Source organism: Thermobia domestica, chromosome 11, assembly GCF_964235325.1.
Source record: "Thermobia domestica chromosome 11, izTheDome1.hap1.1, whole genome shotgun sequence".
Lineage (NCBI taxonomy): Eukaryota > Metazoa > Arthropoda > Insecta > Zygentoma > Lepismatidae > Thermobia > Thermobia domestica.
This window is the reverse complement of record NC_137464.1, coordinates 14,720,434-14,741,445: the sequence shown is the minus strand read 5'-3', so window position 1 is coordinate 14,741,445 and position 21,012 is coordinate 14,720,434. Positions and strand designations below refer to the sequence as shown.

At 35.5% G+C, this 21,012-nt stretch overlaps 1 protein-coding gene across 2 annotated transcripts in view; it reads right to left on the bottom strand.

Moving 5' to 3' along the window:
* Nucleotides 1–1,352: 1,352 nt before the first annotated feature.
* The window catches only part of LOC145663912 (legumain-like), an 83,465-nt gene continuing 63,805 nt past the window's right edge, over nt 1,353–21,012 (bottom strand). For both annotated transcript variants that reach the window (XM_081730096.1, XM_081730097.1), the window contains exons 11-12: nt 18,392–18,556; nt 1,353–8,099 (exon numbers count right to left, since the gene is read on the bottom strand). In XM_081730096.1, the coding sequence (XP_081586222.1) occupies nt 7,974–8,099; nt 18,392–18,556 (291 nt within the window). In that variant the 3' untranslated portion in view covers nt 1,353–7,973. The remainder of the gene's footprint in view (nt 8,100–18,391; nt 18,557–21,012) is intronic.

Sequence of the window (21,012 nt, the reverse complement as noted above, 5' to 3'; positions counted from 1 at the left end):
TCACAAGCCCTGCGCTTTCTGTTGCGGAGTACACATTGTTGCGGAGTTGCTCTACACTGCACGCCTGCCTGGACTGAACTGAGGAAACAGAAGGAAGAAACAGCACTGGTGCCATCTCAAGGTCAAGCAGACCTGCAAATGCAGGGCAGCCGAACAGATTCCTCACATCAAACTAAGAAAAAAGTTCATATGGGCCTGACTCAAAAGTAGGTAGTTTCGAAGTTACAGGGTACCAAAAACGTTAAAAAAACGAACTTCAGACGTCCATAGTTCCACTACTATAGGACCGATCGTAGTCGGGTCAAGATACCACTGAGGAACTGGTACGTGAACTATCCAAATATCCATCTTTCAGAACTTCCGGTTGTTTCAGTTTGTTTTTATGGTTCTAAATAACACAAGTCATTCTATAAAAAGTGGACTGTAATTATTTGAAATAGATGTTACACTTTAGCTTCAATTTTACACAAAAACAATTCAGTGCCGCCACAAGTCCGCAATTATGGCTTTGCATACCGCCATCGAACCTCTCCCACTCACTTCTTTCTTTTCAGCGTTACCAGGTCTTACGTTCTATGAGACTCAAACTAACAAAAAACTCAACAGCGGTACTTCCAAAATCATTTTTAGAGAGGCTGTTTGGGAGTACTTCATCACTCTCCACCTACCTCTCTAAAAATTGTTGTGCAAGTACTGGAGCATTCTTAAACATAGATATCTGGATAGTTCATATACCAGTTCCTCAGTGATGTCTTGACCCGACTACGATAGGTCCCATAATAGTGGAGCTATGAACTTTTCAAGTTCACTTGTCTCACGTTTTTCAGTAAGCTATAACTCTGAAACTAACCACGTTTGAGTATAGATCCATATAAACTTTTTTTATTTCGATGTCAGGAATTGTTCACAAAATATTATAACACCCTATATATATATATATATATATATATATATATATATATATATATATATAGAGAGAGAGAGAGAGAGAGAGAGAGAGAGAGAGACAGACAGACAGACAGAGAGAGTGTTAACGTCCCAGGATTATACACTAAGGCTAACGAAGACGATAATGATCATATGGTGGAATAAAGAATGTGGAACGAAACGGAAGAACCCACGCACACGATGTTTGTGGACCACAAACTCAAATTGGTGCGAGCTGTAATTAAACCTGGGAGTAACTTATACAAATTTGAACAATTACCAATGAAAAACAAGAGATCTGACTTACATATTCGTTAAAAATAAGCATGTTACTTTTCTCAATTTTACAAGTTCATATTTCCTTATTTATACTAAAACACACATGAAGAAAGACAAAAGACAAAAAGGTTCATGTTTCACATTAAAATAATTACGTCATCTGAAAAATATCGTACGAATATCGCTTTATTTTTTAAAAAAAATGATTCATATTATACAAAAATAATCATATTAATTCTTATTAATTATGTGACCAATTTTTAAAATGCGTACAAACAAAAGCAACAACATTTCTAGTAATAAACAGTATATTATGGTTTGCACCATACACTTAGCGACACAAACTTGGTATATTTCTACCATTAAAATGCTTTGTAATAAGTTTATCACACAATAAATGCATTCTTTCATTACTATTTTAACACAGGTATTAAAAAAAAGGCTGTAAAATTTAGCTGCAATCTGGTAAATGTTGTATTACTGTGGTAACATTTAGAAAAAACTACATTTTACATTTTTTTTTTTTCTAGATAATACTCACATTTGTTTTGAATTTACTGACTACGAAAATTGCATATCTATCGACTATTTCACCTAACCAAGAGATGAAGCTAAGAGATCGAGATAGTCCAGTCAATCAGAAACAGGATCAAAAACCGTATCGCTATATTATTTCTTTTTCTTTTCTATATACTAGAATCTTTTTTCTGGTTTCGCTACACAAACTCTGAAGAAGGAAACACCATTCGTTCCCGAAACGCTGAAACATTTATCGGCTCGGCTTGTTTCCTCAATAGCATTTTCCCCATTCTACGAAACCAAGGAAACTTCAATTATACTATTTAACATATATATACTGAACGATAATAAAAATATTTACATATATTTTCACACTCAATTTTCGAAAGATTTTACGTAACCTATTTAACAGAAAGAGAAAGTTTGATTCGTTACTTAAAGAAGCACTGTAGATGAAATTCAATCATGTCGATATGTTATTACTGTTCTACAAATTTAAGGTTAGTATAAACGGATAAGTTTTGGCGATAGATGTCACAACATTCTTCGTATCTCTCTCATGTATTTTTTACCTTTCACGAAAATTTACAATTTCCCTTACAAATTTCAACCTAGAGACTTCAAATTTTTAGAGAAGGAACTTCATAACCTATCAAAGGCAACCAAATTTTATTTACTTATTTATTTATTTATTTAGAATTTCATTGTTGAAACAATCCCATTGTTAAAGGTTGGGATATCCATTTGATCAATCAAGCCATTTCAACAAAGAAGAAAATACTAAATACAAGATCGGCACGGATTCTTGCATTCGATTGAAAGGTAAAAAATACATGAGGGAGAGAGATATACGAAGACTGTAGTGGCATCTGTCGGCAGAACTTGGCCTTAATACCAACTACAAGTAAGTTTCACATAACGAAGACACAAGCAGTGATTACCAAAAAGATTTTAGGCCGCTGAACTTGAAAATGACAATGAAAAGCGAGATTGCGTTTTGTTTTGAAATTACAGAAGGAAAAACCCGAGAATAATGGACAATTTATATTATAACATGTTAAAGAAAACAGTTTTTCTCTGTTTAAAAATAGTTTTAAAAAAACAGTTACTACTAGCGCCAAGTGTTTATAGTGGGATTTTATGAAACTAGTAAAACGTACGTTTCCTAAGACACCTGAGCGGAAAGATAGATGTTTATATAATAATCGAAATGAAGGTATGTCTTTCTCTATGAGGGAAACTGTGCTGGTTACTGACGTGAAAGTTTGTTCAGTTAAAACGGCCATAAAGTTATAGAATAATTTTAAGTGAATATCTTCATCTGAAATGCTAAGTAACAGTTCAATCTCTATTAGCTTCAGGATTGTAATGCTTTGAAAGTTACAGTTTGAAGTTACAATTTACGAAATAGCAATTCTGATAGTGAAGTTTAAGCAACACGTCCTTGGTTGGAATTTATGTGGTAGATTTCCAGTGAAGCATTTGTAATTTTGTTGGGCGTTACTAAGACTTCGTTCAAGTAGTTGTTCCAAAATAAAATAGTAAATTTTAATATTCACTGTGCAACTTGAATAATCATTTCAAGAAAAGAAAATCCTTTTAACATCAAACTACATCCAAAGTCATTAAATCCTGAAAGTTGAACTGTAGAAAATTGTTCTTCAATATACGAAATCGTTAACCATTAAATAGAAGCAACACAATACGAATAGTCTTATTCAAGGAATAACAACAGTTTTTTATAGTGTTTAACTGAACACACTTTCACGTTAGAAACTGTCACCGTTTTCCTCATAGAAAAGGACAATACCTTTACTTCGGTGATTCTATAGACATTTACCTTTCCAGTCAGGTGTCTCACGAAACCTACGTTTTACTAGTTTCACAAAATCCCGCTATAAACTCTGGGCGCTAGTAGTAACTATTTTTAAGCAGAGAAAAACTATTTCCTTTACATGTTACAATATGTATTTTTGCGATTTTCATGATGTTCACGAATTCCACACATTTTTTTTCATTGTTACATACCTTAGGACCTTCATATAGTTTCTTTGCACAACCTTATGTCACTTTATTCACAGGGAAATGGAAAAATTTACGAAAATCACCAGATCTCGTCACAAATTTACAAATATTCCCTTTTGCCCTTTCCTATTTCCCGTCGAGTAAAGTAGTTTAAACTTTGTGCACGAGACAGAACTTATGTCCTGGTACACGCGTCTACGAAAAATATACAGAATTTGTAATCATACTAGAATTTTCATGAAAATTGCAAAAACATATACATTTCCCAATACCTTAGTCTTTCCTTTCTTTTTCCTCTCTTTAACTTTAAAACAAGAACTTTGATTTTTTTTTTTTATCATTTTCACTATGTCCTTATTTATTATTATTATCGTGTTCTGCAATCTAAAATTATCCCAAATATCAGGTTACGTCTCTGTTTCATAAAACTTCCTGAAATTTATAGAACACTATTACTTTCGGATGTCTCCCATTTTTCCCTCTGTAACTTCAGAACAAAAACCAATCTCACTTGTTTATGTCTCCACTGCAAAACAGTGTTATATCAAGGTATTATAACATTTTGTGGAAAACAGCTTTCATTGCTTAAACAGGGTGTCTATTAAAATTCCAAAATGAAATTTCGTGACCTTTTCTTTACCAAACCATAAAATTTCGTTACATTCTTAAGAGCGAATTTGGGTGCGAATTAGGCCGAATTTTCAAGCATGCGATAGAAGAATGCTTTGCTTGCGATTTGGTAGCGTCTAAAGCCGACCTTAGACATTTTTGGTGGTAAATTTTGACTTTTCATAGAACAAAATTTTCCAGTTTGTTCTTTTATTTGTACAGATAAAAAAGATCTGACCCAAAAACTTAATTTCTTGACTTTCATGACCGTTTTCTGATTTCGTGACTTTCGTAACCGACAGATACCTTGTTAAAAAAACTTTAAAAATAATAATAAATAAATAAATAAAATAGAGAACATCCAGATGAAACTCATTATTATCTACTATAATTCCATTATATAAGTTGCCTCTCAAATCACCCTACTGGATTTCATGATTACTCTACTGAAACGATCTCAAATACACGGAGGTTCCTATAACTACATTCAAAATATTTAAAAAAAAAAAAAAAAAAAAAAAAAACACGGTAAGAGTGAGGCCAAGTTTAGCCCCAATTTCATCTCCTCATGAATCTGCCCGAATGTGATTGCAATCGATAGCTTGCGATGCGTAGAACACGCCTGTGAAGGAACTGAGAGTGGTTAGATGCACCGTTCCTGAGATATCGCGTTCCAAAGGTGTGGGGTGACACGAACGGTGCTCTGACCACTCTGGTTCGTTACAGGGGTGTTCTACACACTGGAAACTATCGCTTGTATTCAACTTCGGGCAAATACATGGGGAAATGAAATTGGGGCTCCGGGCTAATGCTTTATTTACCGCACTCTTTACTGGAGGATTTCAGCACTCAAACGACTATTAACATTACATTTCCGAAATCAAAAACATAGAAAACATATAAAAGTTAGCAGTTAAAATCCAAATATTTAAAGTAAATATATCTTTTTTTTTTTTTTTATGAAAGTAATACATTTTCAACTGTAACGAAAATATAATACTATTACACGCTACAAATAAAAGAAAATAAGAAAATTCAACCAAGGAATGTATGTGCATTATCAATTATTAAAACAAAACTTAATGCACATTTTCCACGCATCATTTAAAACCTTAAAACACAACAAAAATTGCTTTTCTTTATTTTGGTTGTGTTATCACATACATAAACATATATTATGTAACTGCTTTACAACATAAACTTAAATTCTCAGTATTATTATTATTATTATTATTATTATTATTATTATTATTAAAAAATAATAAAATATTATGCAGACTTTCACAAAGAACAAAAAAGAATATTAAGAAAAAACATGACATGCTCGCCGCAAATAATACATTACAATATGTGAACGCTTATGTACGCACAGTGGAATTGATATTCTTACTTATGGTGATGCTTTGAAACAATGAAAATTTTATGCATTCTTACTAATATACAGGGTGTTTCAAAACAACACTCGACGTTTGGTAAGGTGATTCCTGACACCAAGATAAGACAAAAAGTATAGACCAACCTGGGTGCACAAATGCTTCCTTTCGGAGTTATAGGCTACCGAAAACACGAAAAAAAAAATGAACTTTAAAGGTCCATACCACCAAAACTATGGGATCTACAATAGTCGGGTCAAGACTTCACTTAGGAACTAATATGTGCCCTATCCAAATATCCATGTTTCCGAATCCTGTGGTACTTCCCCAACGATTTTTATAGAGGTAGTTGATGAATACTTTAAATTATATACTCGTAGCCAACTTCCTGTATGAAATTGTTGCTTGAGTACCTTAGGGTTCTGAAACACGTATTTTGGATAGGGCACATATTAGTTCCTAAGTGAAGTCTTGACCCGACCACGGTAGGTACCATAGTTTTGGAGATATAGATTTTTAAAGTTCATTTTTTCATGTTTTCAACAGCCTGTAACTTTAAAAGGATGCATTTGTGCACCCAAGTTGGTCTACACTTTTCGTCTTATCTTGGCGTTAGGAATCACCTCCCAAACGTTGTCGGTGTTATTTTGAAACATCCTGTATATATAAATAAATCTAAACGAGTTATTATTATTGATTACGATTACATTTTTAAACACGAGTGGGCTGAAACTGAAAATACAGAACTGTAAAGATAAATGTAACATTATAAATGCATTTTTACTTTTAAAATTTATTTAGTTTCATAAGATTCCATTAGTGGCTGAAAAAGTTATAGGCACCCCCATCAACCGTTACTGAAACATACTGGCAATTTTCAATAGGTGATTACTTCCCGCTTACACACAGTACAGCTATTATGAACCCGTTAATAGAATATCACAGACTTTGACGCTGACCCCTTTCGTGAGAAACGAAAATATATATTCTTTCAAGAAATTATCTCTGGATTTACGTGATCCTTTGGAAAACAACATGACCAGTAAATAACATCACTTTTGACAGAAGGACTAAACATACATACGCAAATAAATAATAACTTTTTGCGGCTGTACTGTCATCCATGGAAGAACAATGTAACAGAATATTACGTATTTTGCATACATATGGAATAACGTGTATACGAAGGGCAGTCAAAATGTTCAAGGAGTCTTGCAGTTTTGGTGTTTGTGATCTAATCACAATGAATCTTGTTAAATACAGTCCTTAGATTGGCTAATCATGAATGTGAAAAGTATGAACAGCTCATAACAGGCAGAGCTGTTATGAGTAGTTTAGCTGAACGGAAGTGTGTGTGATAATCAGTTCACATAAACATCGAGTTCATGAGCAAAGTGAGGAAATCTGCTTCAGAGACTGTTAAAAGCCTTAAAAACAGTTTAGGACATCGAATTTTTTGGCTCTTCCCAAAGCTAAAAAATGGGCCTCAGAGATACCCGTTTCGCCATCGTAGAAGAGACCGAAACCCATACGACGATTGAGCTTTGGAACATACCAATAAAATCGTCTTTCATCGGGGTTTCCAATACTAGCAGAAGCGATGGAGCAAGTATATGTGTTTTGAAGGTACCTACTTTGAAAGCGATTAGGTAAATGAGTACTTAATTGTCCTAATAAAAAGCTACAACGAAATTTCAGGAACTTTTTTTTTGCCTGCCCCTAGTATATTCGGACACTTGTGTGTGCTCAATAAAATATTACACTTTGAAATAACCCTTAGCTGTCTCTGTTTATCTTATACACTTCTCTTGGAAGAATGCTTTGCACACCATTTTGGATTAAATATTCAATAAAATCTGCAAACTCTGTTCGTTCACCCATCAATAAAATAAAATAAAAACACTAAAGATTCCACTCATACAAAGATAAAAAAATAATCACAGACTTGAATACAAAGGACAACAATACAAAGCATATAGGAATAACAAGTTAAAACTCTCTCTAACAATTACATAATTATTTGACTTGCGTTAAACTTAACACGTTGAAACAATAATCTACTTGCTATTATTAAAATTCTAACTTAGATAGTTACCAACTCTTACAAAACCGTGACTAACTCAGTTACACTGCAACGTAACTGAATACCACACTATGAATGTTTCACTTTGTGGTATATCGGAAGTGTCCTTAATCACACACACACAAAAAAAGGAACTATTTCACAATATAATATATTCCTTATACGATACCGCTCAACATAAGGCCGCTACATATCTTGTCCATTGCTTTGCGAATCTTCTGCTCTCCATATTTTTCTTCGCAAAGATTTACTAGCACATACACGTATGATAAAGCATGTGGATTCTGAAAGAGGAACGGATTATATTTTTATTTTAATATAAAAATTAATAATCCTAGATTTAAAATAAATAAATAAATAAATAAATAGAACATTGTACAGTGAAACAGAATGGAATAAAACAGATGTTAAAAAATACCATTTGAGAATGCTCCAAGAGCATTGCCAGAACGAACTTAAAAATAATTAATTCTTCTTATTAACTTCTACAGGCTTTATACCAATTATTCTATGTACTTTCTTCATATACTCATTAAATAATTCTTGTAATATATCTATCCATTTATAGTATAAAAGCCAGTTGAGAATACTCCAAGAGCATTGCCAGAACGAACTTAAAAATAATTAATTTTTCTTTTCTACAGGCTTTATACCAATTATTCTATGTACTTTCTTCATATACTCATTAAATAATTCTTGTAATATATCTATCCATTTATAGTATAAAAGCCAGTTGAGAATACTCCAAGAGCATTGCCAGAACGAACTTAAAAATAATTAATTTTTCTTATTAACTTCTACAGGCTTTATACCAATTATTCTATGTACTTTCTTCATATACTCATTAAATAATTCTTGTAATATATCTATCCATTTATAGTATAAAAGCCAGTTGAGAATACTCCAAGAGCATTGCCAGAACGAACTTAAAAATAATTAATTTTTCTTATTAACTTCTACGAACTTTATACCAAGTGTTCTACGTCCTTTATTATTATACTTATTAAACAATTCTAGTAATATATTCATTTATAATTTCCTTGAGTAGTCAATTTTTTCCACATGTTTTGTTTAAGAGTTCTGTTAAAACGTTCTACGATATTTGTTTTACGAAGAGGCATGCTCAAAATGGAGGGCTCAAGATTGAAAAAAATCGCAAAATGTCATTACCTCTATGACTTTTGGTTCTCAAGATATGGATCCCTAAACTTCCTGAAATGCGAACTTCTTTGGCCAATATCCGGGGAACGGTGGCCAGTTGACCAGTAGCCATCAATTACTATTTGGTACCTATTAGATATTGATCAACACCAATATGATCTCTCTATGACTTATGGTTCCCGAGATATGGCTCCTTACATCTCCTGATATCTGAACTCAACTTTTTTGGCCAATATCTTGGGAACGGTAAGAGTGAAGCGAAAAATTCCATCACTTCTTTCAGAAACAGAGAATTTAGTAAAGAAATTTTGAAGTTCGTTGAAAATGGAAAATACCGTAAAAGAATGGAAAGTGATAGAACTACCAGACTAAGGTGATACTTGTGTTCAACCAGTTAAAATCGTTCTGAATTTCCCCCCATAAAAATCAATAAAGACACACAATGTGACTAATGACTTATTGATTTTTCAAAATGAATATCTAACATCAAATGGAAAAAAAAGGACAAAAGTTCCTACTGACACGCAATAATAGAATTATCATTGCATCAGTAAAAAGAATAATTAAAAAAACCCTCTTCGTAGAATTTATTGTATGGCTGTTAAAAACACTGAAAAATCCATTCTCTTAAAAAATGTGGTGTACACCATCTTTTGCCCAAACGCAGGAGACTGAACTTAGTGTACAAGAAATAAAGTGATTAATATTATGTCTAAGTATATATCCAATTTTTTAGTCTAAAGTAAGCGAGAAAAAGAAGTATTCTTGTGTTAATTTTACGGATAATCATAAAAGTTTTTGACAGTCGGAACTTTATTAGTTTCCCCTAAGCAGAAAATAAGGTTATGGCATTGGATGATACTAATTTACCATCACAAGAAGATTGACGACATAATTTTTATACCATTACAATAAAAAATTATGACAGAGAACTGGTGTCCACAGCTTTACGTAATAGATTATTGTAATTGGAGAAAGAATGCATGGAGACTTTTTTTATATATAAAATCCTAAGTATATATAAGTGTTGCTCATTTAATTCTTACATTTTTTATTGAAAAGAATGAAAATCCTTTCAGTAAGTACATACGACAACATATTACGATTTCGTTTCGTCTCAGGATTATAGGTCACTTAATTTCAGTATTTCGGGCGAGGTGATTGCGTGCGGTGCGTTGCGTGGTCCATGTTGGTCGAAACTGGCGGTCGAAAAGTAGAGCGAATTTGCACTAAATTTTGTGTTAAACATGGAAAAACGGCTAGAGAGACGTAGGAAACATATTCAAATGGGACAGTAACATTCGTTCATGCATCGATAATTAGCGCAACGACCTTTCAGTATTTTGAAAGTTTTCAAGCTGGAAAAATGTCCGTGGAGGATGATCCCTGTCAGTGGTCGCCCGTCCGTGACTAAGAATGAGAAGGAAGCGCCCAGGTCAGTATACTTGTTACATCTGTCCGTAAAACTGCGGAGAGTTGTACATTTCTATTGACTCATGTGAAAAAATATTATAGGAAGACCTAAGGATGCACCATGCGTTGGTGAGAATTCTCCACAGGACTAGAACAGACATGTTCGTCGTGGAATCGAAAAAAAAAAAAAAAAAAGCCGCCAACGATCCGATACTCCTGTCCGGTATCATCACAACGAAAATTACGGTTTATGGGTACGACTCCGAAATTATGGAAGTCACCTGGATCCCAAAAAGGCAGCTAAGTACAATCCCAGATAAAGTACTACAGGTTATGTTGTTAGGCATATTCAGAATCGTGCATCCCGAATTTATTTCAAGTGGTCACACTGTCAATAAGAAAGTCACCACTGCTGTTTTTTACAATGATCACGTGATTCCGTTCGTCGTAAATAATCGGACAAATAGGCATACAGACAGTGATGTTTACACATCATGACTTTAATGCTTGGTGTCCGATTTCTTGGCTAAAAACATTTTCATCGGATCTTTCTTATTCGAAGGATCTAGTTTCGTGTGACTTTTTCCGTTCTCTCCGCTGAGCTCCATCTTAAAACGCAAATGATTTGACAACATCCAGGATAACACGACAAGGGGACTCCGGCGTATTCTACAATAGGCGGTCCGGGACTACTTCCTGCGATGGTGACAACGTTGGAATGCAGCACGAATGCTTTAAAGGGCACTGATACCGAAATGCGACTTCTTTGTATGGGGTCACATCAAGAGCCAGGTGTACAAGGTGAAGATTACAGATTTGGCACACCTGCACGAACGCATTTCGACATCAGCGCATACAATTACTCCAGCAATGTTGCAACGTGTGTTCAGGTGCGCCGCGGAGAGATGGCAACTCCGCTTGGATATAGAGGGCAGTCATATCGAACTGCTGTGATTTTGCTGACTTACGGTGTTTTCTTTTGATATTATAAACACTTCATTTGAATTCAAGTGCCGCTTTCCAGAAACGGTTGGGGACTTCTCGGGCATCCTGTATTTCATTACTGTGTATATTTCGAAATCTTGAAGATTTCATTGTCTGAACGATTGAAAATACAAGGTTTGCAGTTGGTTCCTTCTTTATATTCTTAAAAATAAGACACCGATCACTGTAGAAATGAAAAAGAACTAACTTGTGATCACTCGATTTCTAATTTGCTTTTATGGTTTGTAATAATACTTTGCTGGCAAGAGTAGCTAAAGTTCCTTGAAAACATAGTGGCAATTCTGTTATTATTGAAGTTTTCTGTGACGCACAAATTTTGGCAATGGTTTAAAAATACTTTTATAAGTGAAGTAAATTATTACGGAATATATTTACTTTGAATACGTAATAACCACATACTGGAGAAATATAATTTGTGTAAACATTATCACCATTCTCGAAAACAAGCAATGGCCCAATCGATGGAATCCAAGGTTATGCATTTGTCACACTGGAATATACCAAGGTAGTGACACGAGATTATGAATGAAATGAAAAAGCTTTATTGCAAATAAAATAAAAATTATAAATCAATAAAAAATTATTCTAGAACTGCAATGAATATTCTTAGGCTTCTAGAACTGCAATGAGCCAGAGAATAAGATATAAGAATAAATCAGTATTATAAAAAAAAAAATCCTAGAACTGTAAAGAGGTCAGACAATAGGATATAAGAATAAATCAATTAAAAAAAATTAGGCTCCTACAATTATAAAGAGGGCAGAGAATAACAATAAATCAATTTAAAAAATAGGCTCCTAGAATTGTAAAGAGGACAGAGAATAAGATATAAGAATAATTCAATAAAAAAAATTAGGCTCCAAGAACTACAAAGATGCCATAGAATAGGACATAAGAATAAATCAATAAAAAAAAATATTTAGGCTCCTGGAACTGCAAAGGGGCCAGAGAATACGATATAAGAATAAGAACTGTAAAGAGGCCAGAGAATAGGATATAAGAAAAGTTCAGGTATCGGAACAAAGTATTATAGCCTTTTCTGCATTTCTAGGCCAGTGCATAGGCCAAAAGTGAAAATTTTTCTGATCTCAAGAAAAGGAAGGCAGAATCTAATACATAAATGACGTATTCAGACACAAAGGAGATGAAAGTACAGGGATTGTTACACGTAATTTCGAAGCTTGAGTGCGACGTTCGATCCTGCCTTCATTATTCTGTTTAGACGTTCCAAGCCATTATGTCGTATTCTTCAGCAGAGATGGAAGATTCAAGTTCTTTCTAGATAGTAAAAAAGAATCCCTCACGCCAGTCATCCTACCCAAGGCTTCCACCTAGAAGGAAGCCCACACAGGGACACCTCCGTTTAACCCTTTCCGGTACCCGGCTTTTTGGGCTATTTTTTAGACTTTCAGTCAAGCAGCTACTGCATCGTCACTATTTATTCTAGGATCATCGTTCATACCTCATTCTCTTCAGAATGGAGCTGGCTTTCAAATGGTACCACTTGCATGCTCATACCATATACCAGAAGCGGGAAAAATGATGTCAAACGGAAAATTTCGGAGGGAATTTTTTTCTCGTACTTTGGGCCCCTCTGGAGCGGCCCTGTGTGAACGTAACCAACTAAAAAAAAAATCTGATAAATAGTACTTGGTATACTGAATGTGTGTGCCAAATTTCAAGTTTCTATCTTGAACACTAAGGGCGGGAGAAATTTTATCAGGAATTCCCACCATGCCCCAAATTACTGTAAAACACCATGATCTCAGGTAAAAAATTTCCTGAGACATCCCTAATTACCCTAGGGTCATGTTTCGCCCATCATTCTCTTCAGCTTAGAACTGCCTTTCAGGCGGTATGACTCACGTGTCTCCATCATGTATCTAAGGCGGGAAAATCCCGAAAGAAGGGATTTTTTGGGTCTAAATATCCTTTTTTTCAACTTTTAGCCCCTCTGGACCCCCCTGTTTTAACGCAGAGATCTGAAAAAAATCTGATAAATACTACTAGGTGGGCTGAATGTTTATGCACAATTCCAATTTTCCAGGTGCAAAAGTAAGCCCGCCAAAAAATATATATACCGACAATGTCCCATATTCCCGTATACAGAGGGAAATTTTTAAACATTCCCTGAGACATCCCTAATTACCCTAGGATCATGGTTTGCACATCATTCTCTTCAGAATAGAACTGCCTTTCAGGCGGTACCATTCGCTTGTCTCCATCATGTATCTAAGGCGAGAAAATCCCGTGAAAGGGATTTTTTGGTAAAAATTTCCCTTTTTCAACGTTTAGCCCCTCTGTACCCCCCTGTTTTAACACAGAAGTACGAAAAAAAAATCTCGTAAATATCCTCGGTGGACTGAATGTTTGTGCACAATTTTAATCTTCTAGGTGCAAAAATAAGCCCGCAAAAAATTAATACCGAAAATGTCCAAAATTCCCCTATACAGAAGTATATTTTGATAAAAATTCCCTGACACTTCCCTAATTACCCTAGGGTCATGTGTCGCACATCATTCTCTTCAGAATAGAACTGCCTTTCAGGCGGTACCATTCACTTGCCTCCATCATGTATCTAAGGCGGGAAAATCGCGAAGAAAGGGATTTTTTGGTAAAATATCCCTTGTTTCAACTTTTTGCCCCTCTGGATCCCCCCCTGTTTTATCGCAGAAATCTGAAAAAAAAATCTGGTAAATACTATTCGGTGGACTGAATGTTTGTGCAAAATTTCAATCTTCTATGTGCAAAAATAAGCCCGCCAAAAAATAATGAACATAGACAGGCCCCGCAATATTAAAAGAAAATATATATTTTAGAATTATGACGTCATCACCTTCTATGTCTCGACGCAGGAAGGTGTGAAACCATACGTAAGGTCTTCTACAATGCCTCTGGACTTGGAAAAAAAAAAAAAAAAAAACGGACGAAAAAGCTCAAATAGGAGAGTTATAACGCAATGTACCATGAAACACCCCGTATGGTACAAATTGTACCATGGGATCCCCACAATCGTCAGTGGTCAGCGCAAATCTTACTGCTTCATCCTGACCGATATGTGGAAAATTGCTGTCATCACTTATGAGAGCGCCGGCCAGACCCCAGCTCGAAGCCAGATACCAAGAGCTGGACTGCTTGCACGAACTCATCGAAGACTGTTGGAAAAGGATAACGTATAACGAACACTAATCTGACCAGAGTATATACACTTATTTACTAAAACCAAAATAAGGTGAAACAGTTTCGACAGCTTAATGTTATCTTCATCTGACATTACCTGAAAGAGATCTTCAGAACATAGAAATATACATACTCCAAAATGAGAAAAGCATAACACTCTATTTGTTTACTCGTCCATCTGTGTAATTAAGTCCAGGCAGGTGGCTGATCAGACAAATGTAGAACAACACAAAAACCTGAGGAACAAAACACAAATGGCTTGCCAAACAAACAATGAGTGTTAGGTCTTTCTCTTTTTGGAATATATATTTCTAATGTTCTGAAGATATCTCTTTCAGTTGTCGAAACTGTTTCACATTATTTTAGTTTTAATATATATGATGAGGTACATACATATGACATGATGAGGTACGGACATTGCGTTGTTTTCAGTGTATTCAAATGGGTTCTCAAGATGACCTGTGACCTTGATCTGAACGGGATCTCTGACTTTGACACTTGATTGACGCATATTTGGTCGCCTTGCGACAAAGAATCATACCATACAGCTTTTTCTTTGTTATCACTTCGATTTACGTTTTTTGAGGTTCTTTCAGAATTTACCATTGCAGTCCTATAAGGGAAAAATCGAAATTTGACCTTTGACCCTATATCTCTTCAATCTTTAGTACAAGTGGCATGCTTCTATGGCGAAACAAAACTTTAGTCCTTCGTCTAAAGTTACACCAAATTGCAAGGCTTTACCTCATACCACTTTTGCACAATGAACAAATGAAATTGACACACGAATTAATCAACCCTTTATGTATATATATATATATAAACACACACTCTGGTCTGATTTGTGTTTGTTATTCCTGTAATAAGTTTCAGAGTCATGATGGATGGAGCTAAAGATAACATGACAAGAACTGGGACTCGAAGCCAATAGGCTCGACTTTAAAAACCAGCCAGCTTCAGTATAGTGAGTGTTCACGAGAAAACCTGAGCCAACCTAAACGTCTCAGAATCGGTATGGGTCACCACACCAGAATAATGTAAGCTGGATTTTTTATATTGGCCTTCAGACAAAATAGAAGAGAAAGTTTTGGCTTTTTCATGTCTCAAAGGCTAAATCTTAACGTGATTATCCGAAGGCAGTTGGTAGCGCTTAAAATTGCCTTTTAATTAATTACCTATATATATTTATTATGAAAATTTTTGAAGAAACATGCAATGTTTTGTACATGGAACTGCCTGTAAAAGCCTGTCACATTTTGACAGACATTATACAGGCGCCTGTTTCGGCGAAAACATGTATAAAGAAAATATTATAGGCACATTGTCTTCACGTGATATGCATGTCGAAAAAGTATTTAACTTCTGTTGGAAATTTTGCATGGAAACACGCGTTGTACAGAGCCTGTACATTAAAATGAGAACATGCAATGTACACGTAGTCACTCACGTGTAAGTAAATGGAAGGAATATGTGCATGTAAAGTACCTTCAATGGATTGTTGATAATATTCGCAATGCAGTAAGAATGAAAAGTACAAGGAACTTGCCTGTTTATCAACATGTAATATACATGTGACATTTGCATTACGTGTAAATACCATGTATTAGCGTATAGCATGGAAAACGCATGATTGCATGATGTAGAATATATTATTTTACATTTATCATTTTCGTGTACTTGCAAAGTGTGTAACTCCCCTACGTGCAGTGTACAGGCAATGTACAAGTAAACGGGAACATGCAATGACCATGATTGTCAATAAATGTATTAAACAGATACGTGTGGTGGACAAGGTGGATTGGAGCTAAACATTTACGTTATAGGCATAGAAGATGCAATATTCAGGCACAAGTCTCCAATTTGACACTCGCTATGCAAGGTCTTGACACATGTATAATACATGGCATTACAACTGAATATATTGCCTGTATTATCTCCGTGTACATGCGAAGTGTAAACCCACCTATATGCAATGTGCAGGTAAACGGAAAATGCAATGATCATGACTGCCAATAAATGGATTAAACAGGTGCATGCAATGAACAAGGTTGATTGGAGTGAATCATTAATGTTACAGGTGTAGGAAACGTAATATTCAGGTACCAGTATCCAGTTTGTCATGCATATATGCAAGGTCCTGACACAGGTATAGTACTCAATGCGATGTACTTTACATGTATATTCCGCTAACACGCCCACTAATTCGCTAACACCTGTATTTCACATATATTAAACATGTCAATTACATTTTTATCAAATGAAAAGCAGCTGTCGTCAGATCCTCATGAGATAACGTATATGTTAACTACATGGAATATGCCGGTTACGTACATGTTGTTTACACGCATTTTTCCCGTTGCAAGGTTGCAACCTTATCAACATGAAAACTACCTGTTTCCGTGAAATGAACATGCAATGATCGTGAAAAAATTCGATACCTGTCTCATGCGTTTAAAAGTGTTCCATTTTCAGGCGCATGTACAGGTGCCTGTAAAAATATGCCTGTTTATGCATGTTTCACAGGCACCTGTAAACCACCTACAGGGCTCATAGTGGTCTGGTCTCTTGTAAATAGAATAGTAATAAATAGTAATAGAAAAGTGACCAAAAGTGACCGAAAGTGTCCAAAAGCACACGAAAAACTGACCAAAAAGTGACCAAAATCTCATCGTGCCCCTTTTTTCCTTTGTCAATTTCTCCATCACCTCTCTCTTTGTTGTTTTGTTTCATCTTCTCTTCTTTACTTCTTTTTGAGCTTCCTCCTTTCTTAGGTTTTCTAAGTATGCTTTGTAGTTACGGTAAGCAGACTTAGCCGATGTAAAAAGCTTCTGAGTAAGTGGAACCAGTTCTGCCCTATTTCCGAATTTCTTCATCCCAGACATTATATTTAACTTAGCACTGAGAATTCTCAAAGCCATGAAATATTCAAATTCATCACCTACTCGTAAGAAGAACATACAAGAAACTTAACACAAGACGAACATAATGAACCACACAAACATACATTCACAACGTTGAGCGGAGCGTTAACTATTACGAGAGAAAACTAAAAGACTATTATGATAGAAGAAAGAATAGACACAGAAGGGTAATCAACCCCATCTTGAGAGCTTAAGCATCCACCAACCATCCACCGTGCCTTAGAAAGAATAAAAGCTGAAGTGAGAATAAAGCTGACTGTTTCACATGTGGCAGCAAGTACTGAAATAAATGAAATTTTTAAGTTTTACGTCCCACGTATGCCGGTTAGGCTAAAGGAGACGATGATTATGAGAAATGAATGAAATGGTGGAATGAATTAAGTGGGAGGAAACGGGAGAACCCCGAAAAAACCCATGAGCACGATGTTTGTCCACCACAAAGCCCACACGGCGCGAGCTGGGATCGAACCAGGGACCCCAAGCACCGGAGGTGAACGCTCTACCACTGAGCCCCCGCAAGCACTGAAGTTTTCAGATGAGTAATGAGTAACAAGTTTCCACCTTTTTCCATTTATTTTTATAATATTTTTTCTTAGAAAACTGCCAATGCAAAACATAAATCACACGAAAAAGTCACTTTATCTCCCAAAAAAGTAACTTTTAGTATCAAATTTGAAAAAAAGTAACTTCAAGTGACCAACTTAGAAAAATGTAAATTTTAGTTAAAAAAAGTGACTCGCTATGAGCCCTGGACCTGCATTTTCTGTCTGAGTATATATACGGAAATATACACTTCTCCTTAACTACACTTGCTTGTCTTTTTTTACAACGATAGTTTCATTATTTTACATGGTAAAATGCCTTAAAACTGAAATGCCCGGATGAAAGTAGCTTACCTTGGAATAGTTGAAACATTTCTCTGAGAAATGTCTTGATACCTTTTCATGACATTTTAAATTTCGAAGAGAATGTCTCGAATTAAAAATCTGCTCCACTGTGTCCACGTTCTTGGTTACTTCTCTCACTATTTTCCTCATTATGCCTTTCAGATAGTTTCTTTTCTGTAAACAAAAATTTTACAATTAGGTATTATTTTATAAACGGGATACATGACAAATATACAGCGACTCTTTGCTATTCACCGATTTTTACGAGCATTACATACATTAAAAAAAAAAAAACCTTCGAGAAATGATTTTATAGTTAATGGTAACACATATAAGGTACTTCTTAAAGACGCGGAAATAATTTGATATTGTCTACACATGTATGTATATTATATTATCTTTATGGTGGGAAATATGGTCCTTAGTGCATTACTGATCATTGATTATTTAGATGTCCCATAGGTAGCATATACAGGGTGTTTGAAAACAACACCGACAACGTTTGGGAGGCGATTCCTGACACGAAGACAAAAAGTATGGATCAACCTGGGTGCAAAAATCCTTCATTTCGGAGATACACACTGTCGAAAACACGAAAAAATGAACTTTAACGGTCCATAGCTCCAAAACTATAGGACCTACAGTAATCAGGTCAAAACTTCACTTAGGAACTAATATGTGTCCTATCCAAATATACAAGTTTCAGAATCCTACGGTACTTCCGCAACAATGTTTATAGAAGTAGTTGGTGCGTATTTCAAATTATATGCCCGCAGCCAAACTCCCTTTATAAGAATTGTTGCGTGAGTACCACAAGATTCTGAAACATGTACTTTTGAATAGCGCACATATTAGTACGTAAGTGAAGTCTTGATCCGACTACGGTAGGTCCTATATAGTTTTGGAGCTATGAACCTTTAAAGTTCATTTTTCATGTTTTCGGCAGCCTACAACTCCGAAATGACGGATTTCTGCACCCAGGTTGGTCTTCTTCTCATCTTGGTGTCAGGAATCACCTTCTAAACGTTATCGATGTTGTTTTGAAACACCCTGTATTCAACTAATATTTGCACAATATTATAAAATACATAAAGTAAATTGTTGATGCCATCCGCCATTTGTAAACAATGTTTTCTTTTTTCTTTATTAAAATATTAACATTCATATATTACTAGTTGATTATTTGTTTTTAGGTTAAAATTATTATCATTACATAATGTATCACTGAAAAGATCTTCTTAGTCCTTGTTTCTCATATTTTAAACTTCTTCGTTAGTATTTTTGAAGCTTTTTATTTATTTATTTATTTATTTATTTATTATTGCTTTTAAGATATATCTAGTTACGAAGGTGATCAAAAAGTAAGGTTACAAAGCCTGCAATGAAACGTGTATACATTATTTCATACAACCTATACAGCCAACAGATAGTACATACATTAGGTTATTTTTCTACATAGTCTCCATATCGGTTGAGGCACCTGTCATATCGTAGGATGAGTTTGAAGATTCCCTCCTGGTAAACATTCTGTCCTTGCGTGTTTAGACACGTTGTTACGAAGTGTTTCACCTTCTCGTCTGAAGCAAAGCGACGGTCTCCGAGGTGCTTCTTCAAGTGCGGGAACAGGTGAAATTCGCTTGATGAACAGACAAGCAACTCCCTATATGCGCTACTGAAATTAGTTTATGACGTCTGCACGGAGAAAGAGCCAATCAACGTATGGTGGAGAATGATGTTTTGTCGTTTCGAACGTGACGTCATGAGTTGCCCTTGAACCAGTACATTCTTTCAGTCTGCTTCGCATGTTAGCGTGAGGTGCAGTACAAGAAGATCAGATTAGCAATTACCCGTGCTAAATAACTATCATAATATTTTGGTACCTTTTATAAAATCATCATCTTGTATTGTGCCTGGATTGCCTTTGTTGACATTTTCGTACATTCTTATCGAACATTATGTTAAATACGAACAAGCGCTCAAACAAAACAAATGGAAAAGCACACCACACTTTCACCCACCATGTGCTACTAGAGACGGCTATTTTCGAACTTACCGCGCTGCAGACGACAGAGCAACTGGTTAGTTCCGTCGTCGTATGTTAGAGGCGCTACGGTTCGCCGTGTTTCCAGTTTTTCGCGGACTTTGGGGTCTGTATATTTTTGTCTGTGGTGCTTGGTGCGAGCCTGCTGTCCTAAATCGAGCTCCTCCACGCAAGCTGTGTTTAAATCTGTCTTGATGCCGTACTCGGTCGGCCACTGTGCTGTTCGTCGGTGGCGTTTTCCCTACCAGCCGCAAACTTTCGACACTATTCCGCAACATGCTGAAGAGACATTACATTCTCTCCGTAAACCTCCACCAGCTGTCGGTGAATTTCAGCCGCGGTTACATGTTTCGCCCCAGAAATCGAATAACTGAGCGGACTTCTTCGCGAGACAGGTTTTCCACACCAATCGCCATTTGTGTTTACCTACAACTAGTGCCGTGAGTGGCGGGTGGATGAAACTCTGTATAGTTGCCAACTCCATATATTAAAATTACCGCATACTCCTCTGTAACACACGAAACTCCAAAAATATCGGTCTTGTAACCTTATTTTCTGATCCTCCCTCGTATATGTAATGATGTTTCTT